Below are 14,970 nucleotides of genomic sequence, written 5' to 3'. Positions count from 1 at the left end.
CATGTTGTTTAAAGAAAATATATATTCAAGGGAGGGGAGGGGGTCATCAAGGAAAGGTGGGTATAAGAAGATGTGTATGTGGTTTTATTTATGAGTTTTACAAAGCCCGGGGCCTTTGGAAGGTATGGAGTGTAAATGCATTGTTAAATGTGCGCTATGTAATCATTCTTTGCAAATATGCCAGTATATAGTTAGGAAAATATAAAGTACTCAAATAGATGTTAAAATATCAGATCTTGGAAAGCAATTTAAATAAATAGCTTTCTTGTCTGATTGATTGATTGATTTATTGTGTACTGACTTTTCTAGGAGTTGGAAACCCTCCAGGTTCGACTTGAATGCCAACAGTTGTATTCTCAGAACTTGAAACTGAGACAAGAATTCAACCAACTTAAAGGGTTCTCTAACCCCAGGAAGTTTGGAGAGCTGCAGAAGGAAATTGAACACCTGCACTGGCAGCTTAATAAGATGGAGAACTCCAGAAAACTTTATGAGATGGCAACAAGCCAGCTAGTCACATTTTTAGAACAGGTTTCTGTCTCCCTAGCATCATCATCTTCTCTACGTGGCAGCTGTCTTGACCTTAACGCAGATCAAGGGGTACTTAGCAAGGAGAATCTTCTTCATGCCCGAAACCTTAGTCTGGCATCCTTAAACATGGCTCGGTCACAGTCAATGCCCGGCCTTGCTGGCCTACCGGGCACCTTGCCTGGGCTTAACCGACGGAGTCGTAGGCTTGGATCAAGGGAACTTGTTCGCCGAAGCAGCAGTGTGTCGAGAACTAGACTGACCAGCCCTTTACCAAGCCTGGCAGAGACTGATGACCGGAAAAGTGAATATGAGCGAAGCAATGATACTGTCAGTGTTACTAGTCATGAACATAGTCAGGCAGAGCACACTGGAGACTCATTTAGTCTGGATAGTCACAGGTAAACCTTAAAGGGAGTGACCGGTAATGTATTTATATATTTTAAGAAAAAAATATCGAAGGTTTGCACCATCAGATTTAAAAGACTGAGAGGTTAAAAAATCAGAGTTTGTGGCAAAGACTCAATTCTTTTTTTTTAGCAAAGTTATGCAAAAGTATTTAAATAAAAATAAAAATTGTGGAAGCATTGATAGATAGATTTAGTTTAAAGGGGATGAGTTACCCGATTTGTGAATCCTATATATATACATACTTAAGTACTGGGTTGGATCAGAATTATTTGATGGGGTTAATTATTTCTCCGAACATTGCACTTCTTTCATCTTGTTTATTCATTTCTTCATTATATAGTTTTGAGCATAACAAGTATACTCCATTACTTACAGAAACAATATTATCTAGACTATATCTACGAACTAACAGTGTATCTGACCCTCTGTGTGTCTCGACCCCCCGAACCACCAAATCTTCAATCTCAACTCCAAGGAGCACAAAGTCAAGGATACAAGAGTCAGAGAGGAAACTGCTTGACAGAAGGTTGGAGACATTTTATTCAAATTCATTTTTTGTTCGAACATTTTGCAAATGCATAGGATTGTCACATTGCAAATACATACAGGATATGAACTTTAACCTATGCTAGGAGGAGGAATGAGCTGCCTCGAGGCCGAACTCCTGATGATATTGAGAGTATTAATGAGTTACGAAGCCAGCGGAGTGAGTTAGAAAGTGTGCGGAGCAATGATGAGGGTAGTGTGCGGAACGAAAGACGCATGAAGCGGTTCGAAGAGTCAGAGAGTGAGGCTTCAAAGCGGGGAACCCTTACCTCCCTCAGTTCTGGGAGTACTGCCTCCCCACCTTCGACCACTACTTCAAGGTATTACATCCTTTATATTGCTCTGTACTGTATATATACACACGTATTAAAATAGCATAAGTATATAAAACAAATATTTTTATCAAAAATTCATTTATTTGGCATAAAACAAATTTATGGTTCCTTTAACCCTATTCCTGCTGGGGGGGGGGAATTTGACCCCCCCCTGTAGTTTTTTTTACATAACTTAANACCTGGTGTACTCAAGTACCACCGAAGTAAGAGTATGAGTACATTAAACAGGTAGAAAGTGCAAAATATTCTTCTCATGTTTAGAGATCCCCTGACAAAAGAAATTGTAATTTTTTTTGGTAGGAACCTTAATTTTCAAAAGTATCTAATTGAAATCTCAAAATTGAAAAAAAATTTCATAAGATGAAACATTGCAATAAAATGGGATGAAAAATGGTTAATTTTTTCCCTTACAGGTCAAATTTGTAACTTTGATTTACATCCAGGAATTGAATAGCTGGCTTTATTGTGTCATGGGGGGGGGGTTACCCCTTAAATACCCCCCCCTTCCTTCCCTCTGTCGAAATTTTGTTTTTATGCTCCACGATATGGACTAATTTGGCATATTATTTGCTAAGTAGTTGCGCAAATTTTGCATATACTCGTGCAAAAGATAATTATGCAAATAAGGAAACTATCAAGTTGTCCACTCTTAACTATCTATTTATCTTTTTAATAAGTATATACAGAGATAATAGGATTTTAGTATACAGGGAGAACCAAAAAACTCTGCTTTACGTTTTACTTCAGGAAAAAAGTCAAGGATTGTTGCAACTGATTTATCTCAACATATTTTACATTATTACTTTAATTTATAGGATAGGGGAAGGCAACCTTTACACCGTTTATACCTCCGACCCACAAATCCCGTCATATAATGGATTTGCGGCATATGTGCTTACCCCTACGGCGTCCGATCTACGTCCTACACCCGTTGTTTGTACCTTTGTGTGCTAAATATAAACGAAAAACTAAATGAAATTTATATATAAGCTAATTTCTTTCTCTTATATTCAGAATAAATACCAGATAAAGCGTCTCTAAGAATTTATTAAATCCGAATGATTGAAATTTAATTTTAAACATGTGAATTCTAGCTGTTTTTTGTTTTTCAAAAAATGTCTAAATCATATTTATGGACAAAATAAAATTGAAAACAATCATTTTTTAACAATCTGTATTTAGTATGAGTATGGGGGATCGGAGGTCACACCTGGCCTCTACTGCTGCGAGGCTACTAAGGAACCTGAGGCTGGTCTTGGCCAGGGAGAAGAGCTACAACGTGAGCCAGGCCGAGGGTAGAGAGAAGAGAGAGGGGAAGGAGAAGAAGGAGAAGGATTACAAAGAGAAAAGGGAAAGTCGGGATGAAAAAGAGACCAAGGAGAAAGTTTCAAGAACGAGGTAAAATAAAATCTACTGAAAAGGTTGTTTCAGAAAACATGAGATTCATTTAAATAAATTCAAACATTCATATTGTGCCAAAAGTGCAAAAAGTGACAAAAAAATATTCCAATATTGTATATGGAGCTTGATTGCTAAAGTTTACTGAAACACCCTATTTAAGATTCGCACAGTAATAACTAGAAAACTCTGGACTAGGAATACGACTTTTAGACTCAATTTATGACTTTCAAAAATGCAATAAACATGAGACATTACAATTGTGCAGTGAAAATAGGCCAAATTGTCCTAATAAGCGATTTGATAAGTAAACAGTAAAACTATTTGCTTGGTAACCACTAACCACATTAAATACTATTTATTATTGTTTCAATGTCGTCTTCCTATTCTACAGTTTTCTGGCTATCCCTGTAGTCCAAACCAAAAAGTTTAGAACTAAAGAGAGGGGTATAGGGGGTTGTTTGCATTTTACTGTGACGTAGTATACGGACTCTGTACACTAGAAATTATGGAGAAGGTCAAATTTATGTGACTCTACTGCTACGACTTTGTGACCTCGCAGCTCCTCTTATATTAATTTTTGTTATGTATGAGAATTTCAGAACACTTTGTTAATCTGTATAGCTCTTCTAAGCAAGAAGTTTGGATTAAAAACATTAAAGATTTCAACTGTTCGTACATTTTACTTTAGTTGTTTCAAGGTTATATGCAAGGAAATTTACTTGCAGTTGCGTATACTCTGAAAACCAGTTCTCTCTGGGCGGAACTTGTAAACAAGAATAGATGCATCAGTGTTCGTTTAGTATCAAAGGAGGTTAAAAGCATTAAATTTTGATAATTTTGATAATTCACACAATAGTTTCCTATGACCAGAATATTTCATTGATTTTTCATATGAAAGATAGATCCCATGTCAGGCTCGACAATCGTCTTGTGTTACATTACCGCCCAGAGACAGTACACTGCGGTACAAAAGATGCGTACACATCTGAAATAACTTTCATTGTTTTATAACCTTGAGTTTTTTACACAAAATTATGATATCACAGTACAGTATAAACAAAGTCTATCACTCTCTTCTATGTTTTATTACAGGCCTCAAAAACCCTCCACAAACTTTAATTTTCTACTCCTTAAATCTTTAAACCCTGATGGTGTAAACCTTTAATATTTCAAACTTAGCTTACTTAATCTAAAAGAATTCATAGCTTGAAATATCTTTCGCCTACGACGACATTGAGTTGCAAAGTTATAAGGATTAGAAAATAAAAGTTTGTTTCCATTATATTTATTCATGATTTCTCACATCTCTATTTTTTTTATTAAATTGCGATGAAAATATTGTATTTGATTTGCATGATTTTTATCTAAATCGTTAACATTAATACGTAACTTCTTGTCTTTTATTTGTAAATTAACTTGCCCGATGCATGAGTAATTAAGATTATTTCTTGAATGTCTAATTACTATAACATAGGGTGTCCTAACAACCAGGACAGTTTACATTCAATCTAAAGGTCGTCTTTTACGGGATTTAAGCGTAATTTTAAGTGAAAAACCTGGATATAATAACAGCCCAATTCACAATTGCGCATTTCTGTGTACAGAAACTATGGGGGTTTTATTGTAAGAATTTAACACTTTTCTAAAAAGTAAAGGGATGACATCTTTTACACTAAAAGTAAAATAAAGGCTTAAAAGGTATCTTTAGTGAATCGAGCTTTTTTTAAATTACAACCTTAGTCTCAATTAAAAGTGAGTTTTAAAAAAGGTTTCAAGACGTATAAACTTATCGGGAAGTATAGACCCATATTATGAAAACTTTATTTTGTCATCAAAGTATCCTCTTAATTAATTGTCATGTTTCGTCAGACACCCTGTAGCTGCTATAACAGGGGATAAAAAGTCCGTAGCATAATTATTTTTTCAATTCATCTGAAGAATCATTAAACGAAATGTCTCGAAACTTTAAAATATACTTGTTCTCCTTAAGAAGTATTACATAACTATCTAATATCTTTTAATTCGATTTGGCGGATTCTTCTTTTGAAAATCAATCATCTGAAAAAATGTGCCATATTGCAATTTGATATTCTTTTGATAGAAGTAAACACGGCGGCGCACACAATTTCTAAGGACTAACATTGGACTCGGTAACTCTGCTTTTGGTTAAATTTCTTTTAGAGAGAATTATGTTTCATGGGAAAAGTTAAAAAATTAACAATTTTTTGTTTTGAAATTGTATTGTATTTCAAGATTGTGAAGGGATTTGAATATGCAACATATCGAAGACAAGAAATTTCTGAAATTTTCAAAATGATACTTAACGATCACGTTTTTATCATATGAACTTTTGAAAACTTTGGAAATGAAAGATTTGGGAGTAAATATAAATATATGTTAACAGAAAAGTGTTTATAGATTAGAGAATGTTTAACTATGCAGGAAAGGGGAGAGTAATTATCTTAAATGAACTAATGCTTCAACTCCAAGTTATGTTTCTAATATGGAAGTGAAATGGTCGTTTCACAACTATCAGATTTTCTTTTAACACTTTTGTATTTTCGTGAAAGCCAATGTTTTTTTACTGAAACTTTCTGTGACAAAGGGTCCTTTAAGATTATTTGACTTTACCATTTAAAGGGACCGTCCTTGTAATTTCAAGTGACCCCACAATCTCCATTTTTAAAGATGTGAATACTTTTTCAATCTCAATCTTATATGATGATGATAATTTTAGGCAATGTGATTTTTACTAAAAATATTTCAATATTAGTTTGTAACTGTTTGTTGTATAAGTATTAATAGTAAATGACCAAATTAAACAATCTTAATTACTCCAGGCATACAAGAATGGCATGTGCAATGTGCATTTTAATATCCAAGCCTAAACTATTCTTTGTTAAACATTTATCCTTTAACACTTCTTGTTTCCCACGCTTGGTAATTGGTCTCTGCATCCCTCACTAACTATATTTCTGTCGCCGCCCTGCAGCGAGATTTTTTCAGGTCGCCTCTCGCGGAGTTCAACACCAAAGATGATCGTCGACGGCCTTCCGCCTGTGAAGCAGAATCCTTGGATGTTGGGACAATACTAGTAAACCCTAGTCAACAAAAAATGCGGGAAAAAACAGTTCATGAATCCAAAGTGAAGGATCAGGAAATCCGCGAATTTCGTGTTAGGGATCAGAGAATCCGTGAAAATATCCGGCGGACCCACTCTGGAGAGTCACGAGTGTCTGGTGGCCTCTACTCTACAGGAAAAAGCAGTCAGCCTATCTTAAAATGTGATGAAAGAGGAAGACTCCTGACCCCAGGGTCAGGTCAGGATACACCACCAAACCCGCTCAAATCAGTGCAGCACACGGGAATTAATATGGGTCTTGCCGCATTCCGCCCTGAAGCGCACACACCGAAATCAATGCCGCAACACGTTTTAAAGAAAAGTGATTTGTGTCTAGAAATTGATTTGCGGCACCCACCCTCTGGGTTCACTGATTTGTCGGTTAAACGATCTAAATCAGATGTTCAAGATCTATACTATGGATTGTACGGTGATGATAAAGTATTTGAACGTAAAAAGAAACTAACTTCTGCCATTGTAAAACGATCTAGATCATTTCAAAAATTATTTAATCATTCAATGCTTAGTAAATCCAGAGAGTATAGCTTTCAATAGTTTTAATTCTTGTTTTGTTTTGTCATCTTTAAGATTTGTAAAAAGATATAAATATATATAAATGTTTTACTTATTGTTTAAAGGAACAAAAAGTAAATTAATGATACATCTTTTTCAAGAGAGTCACAAATCAAATTCAACCCTTACCCTACACAGTCACCCCTTCGGTGATCCCATAAATATCCCTACTGTCTCCCATAAAATGTATTGCCACCATAAAACCAACGCCAGTTAACATTCATCATTTTTTGTTGAAGAAAACAATAGATAAAGCTGTAAACCACAGAGTGAGTTCCTTGAAAATTACAAAGTGTCCAGGGAGTCCAGGGAGCGTTCCTTGCAAATTAAAGAGTGTCCAGGGAGTCCAGGGAGCGTTCCTTGCAAATTAAAGAGTGTCCAGGGAGTTTAAAGGGAGAGTTCTCGTTTTTAAGAAAGGTCTTTCCCTTTTTGATTTCAATGTTAATGCAAGATAAAAGTATGCTTCAGATATTTGGGAAGATTGGACACGGGCAGCCGTAGTACATTTGAATTTCCGAGCCGGGTCAACCATTCCGGTCCCAGTTTGTACTGTACCTAGCTCTATGGACAGGACTAGCGGGTGCAACAATGTCAGACTTTATGCTTCATTTAGGCTGAATTTACTTTTACTAAAGGGGCAGATTTGCGTGTGGAGGTACAAATTGTTTAGACTTTGAATATTATTCTTTCGGTTCAAACGTGTAAACGGTGCAATCTGATTATGTAATATTTGGCTCATTCCGAATAATACAACCTCCCGCATCACCAAAATATTTGAACAACCCCTTTCACATTAAAAACTGTGGCCAAACTTTGACCTTTGTATTGTCATTTTTGGCTCTTTATTTTTTAGAAGCCCAGAATATGAATATTTTTTTAGAGTGTCAGATTTAAAAAGATTAGTTGGCAGAATTCTAATCACAGATTTTGTTATTAAAATGTGTTTATTTAAACTGTTTAATGTCAACTAGGTGGGGTGCAAACCGAGTTTCTCCCCCCCACCTAGTTGATAATTTGAAAAAGAGAGAAACAATCTGGCTTATATAATAATTTGAAAAAGAGAGAAACAATCTGGCTTATATAATAATTTGAAAAAGAGAGAAACAATCTGGCTTATATAATAATTTGAAAAAGAGAGAAAAGTTCTGGCTTATATAATAATTTGAAAAGAGAGAAAAGTTCTGGCTTATATAATAATTTGAAAAAGGGAGAAAAGTTCTGGCTTATATAATAATTTGAAAAAGAGAGAAACAATCTGGCTTATATAATAATTTGAAAAAGAGAGAAACAATCTGGCTTATATAATAATTTGAAAAAGAGAGAAAAGTTCTGGCTTATATAATAATTTGAAAAAGAGAGAAACAATCTAGCTTATATAATAATTTGAAAAAAAGAGAAAAGTTCTGGCTTATATAATAATTTGAAAAAGAGAGAAATAATCTGGCTTATATAATAATTTGAAAAAGAGAGAAAAGTTCTGGCTTATATAATAATTTGAAAAAGAGAGAAATAATCTGGCTTATATAATAATTTGAAAAAGGGAGAAAAGTTCTGGCTTATATAATAATTTGAAAAAGGGAGAAACAAAAAAGAGAGAATCCTGAAAATAAGGAAGCAGACAGTAGAACTTCCGCAAAGTCATCTCTGAAGTCTCATCCTTTGTGGGTAACCCTGTATATACATAAATTGAGATTGATATAAGTGTATTAACCTTGCAAAAAGTGCAGCAATGCATCATGCATCGCTGCATGGGATTCATTTTGTTTTTGCAACATTATCAAAACTTTATATAGCTTGTAAAATATATGCACTCAACATACTAAAGCGTATATATGAATACATAATGGTTTAAGCCTAAAGTGTACAATTTATTTTACGGTGAAAAAATTAGGGTTTCCCTCGTAAATACAATACTGTGGTCCCTTAAAAGTAAAACCACGACGACGGTGAATAACAAAATGGAATTTATTTGGCAAAGTTATGACTCAATAAGAACTCTATTTAAATCTGGATTTACAAGGCACTTCACCCGTCATTTCAGCTTGATGATTTTCCTCTTAGTCTAGTCTTTCCTGGTTCCATGCATTGGTGGAATATCAAAATTTACCCCTATCACGATTTGGGGGGGGGGAGGTTCAATTTAATTCAAAAACCGCTTACATTAGAACGCTAAACTTCTTCACTTTTTCAACATCATAGTTGTGAACAAATTCAGTTCATCAAATCATCAAATCCAGGAATTTTTTAGATTTATTTCCTAATTTTTACTTATTTCGTGGTTACTTCGGTTACTTGTCAATATAGTTGCGTTTATTTTGGGACTACTTCCTGTAATCACCCTCAACTAAGCTTTCGGTATGTTCTTCAGAAATCTGCTGTACTCTGACCGAAGAAATAGTAGCGTTTACTGGAAAGTGATATTTCACACATTTCAGTATATATGTGTCACATAGATTCAGCCTGCCTATAAAAAGTCTCATCAATTTTTAATACAGGGCCTACTTGAAGTGTCGCAACGCGTCGTGGGAATTATTTTTACCGCTCTTTCTGTAACCCTGTACATGTACATTATAGGTTAATGTAAATAGCAAAATTCGAATTGATTTTTACTTCTGAGCTTGCAACCTTTAAATGAAAGTGGTGTGTGTATAATTTGATTCTGGTTGTAGAGGAATATGATACATCATTTATTTTATGATTGAATGAAAACTATTCCTATTCTTTATATTCAAATTCAAAGCTTCTGTAATTGATTGTTTCATACATATTCATAATACTGAAAATTGGATACTGGATACTGGATACTAGATAATGGATACTGGATGCCGGATACTGGATGCTGGATACTGGAGGCTGGATACTGGATACTGAGATACAAACTTTAGAATGATGGATATCGGGATTAATGCTTAATCCACTCTTTTTCTTAATCTCCAGATTAAATATTGCTTGTTCTCCTCATGAATTTAATCTCCAGATTAATTAACAGATCGGGATTAAGGATATCACATTCTAAAGTTTTCAGCTCTGGATACTGTATACTGGATACTGGATACTATATACTAGATACTGGATATTTTAATAAATATAATAAAAAGGATTAGAAAAATTGAGTTTGTGGCAAAGACTAAATTCCTTTGAGCTAGAAATCAAATTTTCATAAAATCGACTAATTCCTTTTTTCTTTGTCCTTAATATTGCATGCTGTGTTGTCCTCAGCTGTTTCCTGGCAAAATGTTTGCAACGAGAAAACTGCAATTATTTGGTAGAATCGCGAGTAAAGCAATTCAGGTTACTCAGAAAGGAGTTTCATGCATCAATAGTTTTTTTGTGCTAGCTAAATGGAGACAAATAAAACATATTTCAGCTGACTATCCCTTCATAGAGTAGCATGTCCGATTTACAACAGTAACCTTTATATATCCGAGTGATGAAAGAATTAAGTACAGTGATAACCAGAAAACACTGAAAAAGGAATACGACATTTAGAGTCAAGTTTTAAGTTTAAAAAGTCCAATGAGCACGGAACCAGTAATTATACGATGTAAACAGACCCATTTCAGTTAATATGTGATTTGATAAGTGTCTGGTTAAATCATATTCTTTGTAACAACATCAAATTCACTTGAGTATTGTTATAAAGTCGTCATTCTATTCCAGAGTTTTCTGGTTATCACTGTAGATATTCTTATTTATGTAGCATGAAATTAAGTGTTCCTTTTAGCATGGAGTGAGTGCCCAAAAGTATCGTCATGAACCCCGGTTTCATAAATGGGATGTAGTTGGTTGATAATACATTAACTAGTCTATAGTTTATCTGGTTGATAATACATTAACTAGTCTATAGTTTATCTGGTTGATAATACATTAACTAGTCTATAGTTTATCTGGTTGATAATATATTAACTAGTCACTATAGACTACATTAACTAGTCACTATAGACTACATTAACTAGTCTATAGTATAGCTTGTTGATAATACATCAACTAGTCTACTGTATAGCTGGTTGATAATACATCAACTAGTCTACAGTATAGCTGGTTGACAATACATCAACTAGTCTACAGTATATCTGGTTGATAATACATCAACTAGCCTACAATATATCTGGTTGATAATACATAAACTTGTCTACAGTATATCTGGTTAATAGTACATCAACTAGTCTGCAGTATAGCTGGTTGATAATACATCAACTTGTCTACAGTATGTCTGGTTTATAATACATCAACTAGTCTACAGTATATCTGGTTTATAATACATCAACTAGTCTGCAGTAAAGCTGGTTGATAATACATCAACTTGTCTACAGTATATCTGGTTGATAATACATCAAATAGTCTACAGTATATCTGGTTGATAATACATCAACTTGTCTACAGTATATCTGGTTGATAATACATCAACTTGTCTACAGTATATCTGGTTGATAATACATCAACTTGTCTACAGTATATCTGGTTAATAATACATCGACTAGTCTGCAGTATAGCTGGTTGATAATACATCAACTAGTCTACAGTATATCTGGTTTATAATACATCAACTTGTCTACAGTATAGCTGGTTGATAATACATAAACTAGTCTACAGTATAGCTAGTTGATAATACATCAACTAGTCTACAGTATATCTGGTTGATAATAAATTAACTAGTCTACAGTATATCTGGTTAATAATACATCAACTAGTCTAAGTATATTTGGTTGATAATACATCAACTAGTCTACAGTATAGCTGGTTGATAATACATCAACTAGTCTAAGTATAGCTGGTTGATAATACATCAACTAGTCTACAGTATATCTGGTTGATAATACATCAACTAGTCTACAGTATATCTGGTTGATAATACATCAAATATTCTACAGTATATCTGGTTGATAATACATAAACTTGTCTACAGTATATCTGGTTGATAATACATCAACTAGTCTAAGTATATTTGGTTGATAATACATCAACTTGTCTACAGTATATCTGGTTGATAATACATAAACTTGTCTACAGTATATCTGGTTGATAATACATCAACTAGTCTACTGTATAGCTGGTTGATAATACATCAACTTGTCTACAGTATATCTAGTTGATAATACATCAACTTGTCTACAGTATATCTGGTTGATAATACATCAACTTGTCTACAGTTTATCTGGTTGATAATACATCAACTAGTCTTCAGTATAGCAGGTTGATAATACATCAACTTGTCTACAGTATATCTGGTTGATAATACATAAACTAGTCTGCAGTATAGCTGGTTGATAATACATCAACTTGTCTAGAGTATAGCTGGTTGATAATACATCAACTAGTCTGCAGTATAGCTGGTTGATAATACATCAACTTGTCTACAGTATATCTGGTTGATATTACATTAACTAGTCTACAATATATGTGGTTGATAATACATCAACTTGTCTACAGTATAGCTGCTTGATAACACATCAACTAGTCTACAGTATATCTGGTTGATAATACATCAACTTGTCTACAGCATAGCTGGTTGATAAAAACATCAACTGCAGGCTAGCTGGTTGATAAATACATCAACTGCAGGCTAGCTGGTTGATAAATACATCAACTGCAGGCTAGCTGGTAAATACATCAACTGCAGGCTAGCTGGTTGATAAATACATCAACTGCAGGCTAGCTGGCTGATAAATACATCAACTGCAGGCTAGCTGGTTGATAAATACATCAACTGCAGGCTAGCTGGTTGATAAATACATCAACTGCAGGCTAGCTGGTTGATGAAACTCTGTCCATAAGAAAAAGATTATAGGTTCAAGTTTCTTGCTTGAGCCCACTCCGCGTAATCTGTATATGATACCAATCAATGTAGATGATGGTATGTAGAGGATCGTACAGGGTTACCAACAAAAACTTAAATTTTTTGAAAAGTGATGATTGTTTATTTTAATTAAAGTTACTTTTCTAAAGATTTACATTGGAAAAAAATGGAAAATTTGATTTCTATAATGTCAGGTTTAAAATGAAAAAAAAATATTAAAAATGTTGTCCTTTAACACTCTATATATTTAATAAATTTTGGTACGTCTTGCTTCATTTTCTTCTACTCTTCATATATGGGTAGGATTTGTGTTTACATTACCGCACAGAGACAGTACACTGCAGTACAAAAGATGCGTACACCTCTAAAATAACTTTCATTGCATTCTAACCTTGGTCAAAGCCACCAAAACCTCCACCCCACATCCCCCCCCCTAACACCCTGGTTTTATGGAAGGTATGGTGCATATAATAAGACACTCCTAGAAAATTAATCCCTGCCAATGAGTGTATATTGGAGGACTATCCAAAAACTTTTGATCATTGAAATAATTTTTTGTAAATTCAAATTTTCCTTTATCCTTTTAAGCAATTTACAGAAATATTTTATTTTACAAAAAATACACTTTGGAACAAAATTTCAATATTTCGTCTGTGCAAAATTAAATTATGATTATAACATGATACAGTTCAAGGATGAATGCCGCGCAATAAAAATGACGACGTCACAATAAATTCTTTTGATTAATGGGAGTTCCTTTATCTTATTCTAATCCGCGTATCAAGGCAACTTTTTCAACTTAATCCTTCCCCTACTTGGTATTCAAGCTCTGTCAGGCAGTTTAAAGCCAATCCTTTCCAATTATACTTTAACCTCTCCTCGTAATCAAACAATAATTCATAAAATCTTAATCAAGTTTAAACTCAGAGTATAGAGCTATGATGATTCATTGATTGAGATATGCATTTATCATCCGTCCATGGATGACGAAATTTATAGATTTAAAAACGTTGTACAAAATGTCAACAATGCATTGAGAGATTCTATGATGTGTACTTCAAGTTTTTGTTTCCGGTTAAATCTGGAGTAGTGGCATGTCCAATTCACAACGGTAACCTTTATCTGCGTAACAACCAACGAGGTTATAGTATATAGAGTGGTTATGTACGCTTATCCTTTACTAATTGTACAGGCCATGTACTTCACTTCCAAAGGTCAATCTGTGTATTACAGTACTCGGGGGTGATTTCTAAAATATTTAAATGGAGAATAATTGTGTTCCATGAAACTATTAAAATCCACTACTCCTTTATCGTGTGCAGGATTCCATTTTCACAGGAAGACTTACATTTACAGCCTTTTACAGAGCAATATTTCATCGTTAATAAACTGTTCTGAGAAAACTGAGTAAAATTCAAGATACAAAACCTCCCCATATACTTTCCGAAAGCGTACTGCATATTTGATATTTATACTGTATGAATAGGCCATAATCTCTTAATATCCTGTATCAGTTAACTATCCCAAGTGTACACTCAGACTAATACAAACGGAGAGGTAAGATCCTAACCCCCCCCCCCCTGGTAAAAATTATGAAGATATCGGCGACTGTCGAAAGTGTGAAATTTTGATCATTTCCTTAGCTGTAGTTTCTTTTACAGATAAACCACAACTAAAAATAATCAATAACAAAGATATCTCATTCATTCTTCCTATCCAAGGTTAATAGCTAGGGTACTGTTATGAATCAGACATGCCTCTAAAACAGGCCCCAATCTCTTTTTTTGCGTCATCATGCCTACGCTGCTGATAAAAATAAAAAGCTGTAAGTATAATTTTAATTCTGTTAAAAGACCAAGAAAAAAATGGCAAAATGGCAAAAAAGGTGTCTGATTTCGTCTAAGCAAAATAGTATGCATTCAACTTGACTGAGTGAAATAGTATTTTGAATCCTGATTGACTGATTGATTGATTGATTACTTGCTGGATGAGCAATCAAATACTGATTAGGATATTCAGGATATATAATATATATAAATTTTATTCAGGAGTGTAAAGTCAAGGTTAAGAACAGGAAAATACTCAATTGGTAAACAGAGATTGATAGATGGATAAATAGATGTGAAGATAGATAGATAGGTGGGTAAATAGATATGGATTTAGATAGAAATATAGATAAATTTAGATAGATAGATAAATATATATGGGAGGTTTACAGGGGGTGGAGAGGGCTGATAGGTGGTTTACATGGGGTGGAA

General features: G+C 34.1%; 2 protein-coding genes across 2 annotated transcripts; both read left to right on the top strand.

The window, feature by feature from the left end:
* The first annotated feature begins 177 nt into the window (after window positions 1-177).
* LOC111703590 (uncharacterized) lies at window positions 178-1,860 on the top strand. The gene is made up of 4 exons (XM_023475577.1): window positions 178-183; window positions 310-929; window positions 1,331-1,465; window positions 1,572-1,860. The coding sequence occupies exons 1-4, from the start codon at window positions 178-180 to the stop codon at window positions 1,858-1,860; spliced, it is 1,050 nt and encodes a 349-aa protein (XP_023331345.1).
* A 143-nt stretch (window positions 1,861-2,003) lies between these two features.
* On the top strand, window positions 2,004-6,966 carry LOC111703568 (uncharacterized). The gene is made up of 3 exons (XM_023475549.1): window positions 2,004-2,048; window positions 3,003-3,218; window positions 6,228-6,966. The coding sequence occupies exons 1-3, from the start codon at window positions 2,032-2,034 to the stop codon at window positions 6,895-6,897; spliced, it is 903 nt and encodes a 300-aa protein (XP_023331317.1). The 5' UTR covers window positions 2,004-2,031; the 3' UTR covers window positions 6,898-6,966.
* Window positions 6,967-14,970: the final 8,004 nt, after the last annotated feature.

Source organism: Eurytemora carolleeae, unplaced genomic scaffold (assembly GCF_000591075.1).
Source record: "Eurytemora carolleeae unplaced genomic scaffold, Eaff_2.0 scaffold380, whole genome shotgun sequence".
In the NCBI taxonomy this organism is placed as follows: domain Eukaryota; kingdom Metazoa; phylum Arthropoda; class Copepoda; order Calanoida; family Temoridae; genus Eurytemora; species Eurytemora carolleeae.
Note: the sequence above shows the minus strand (reverse complement) of the source record. Positions and strands in the feature narration are given on the sequence as shown.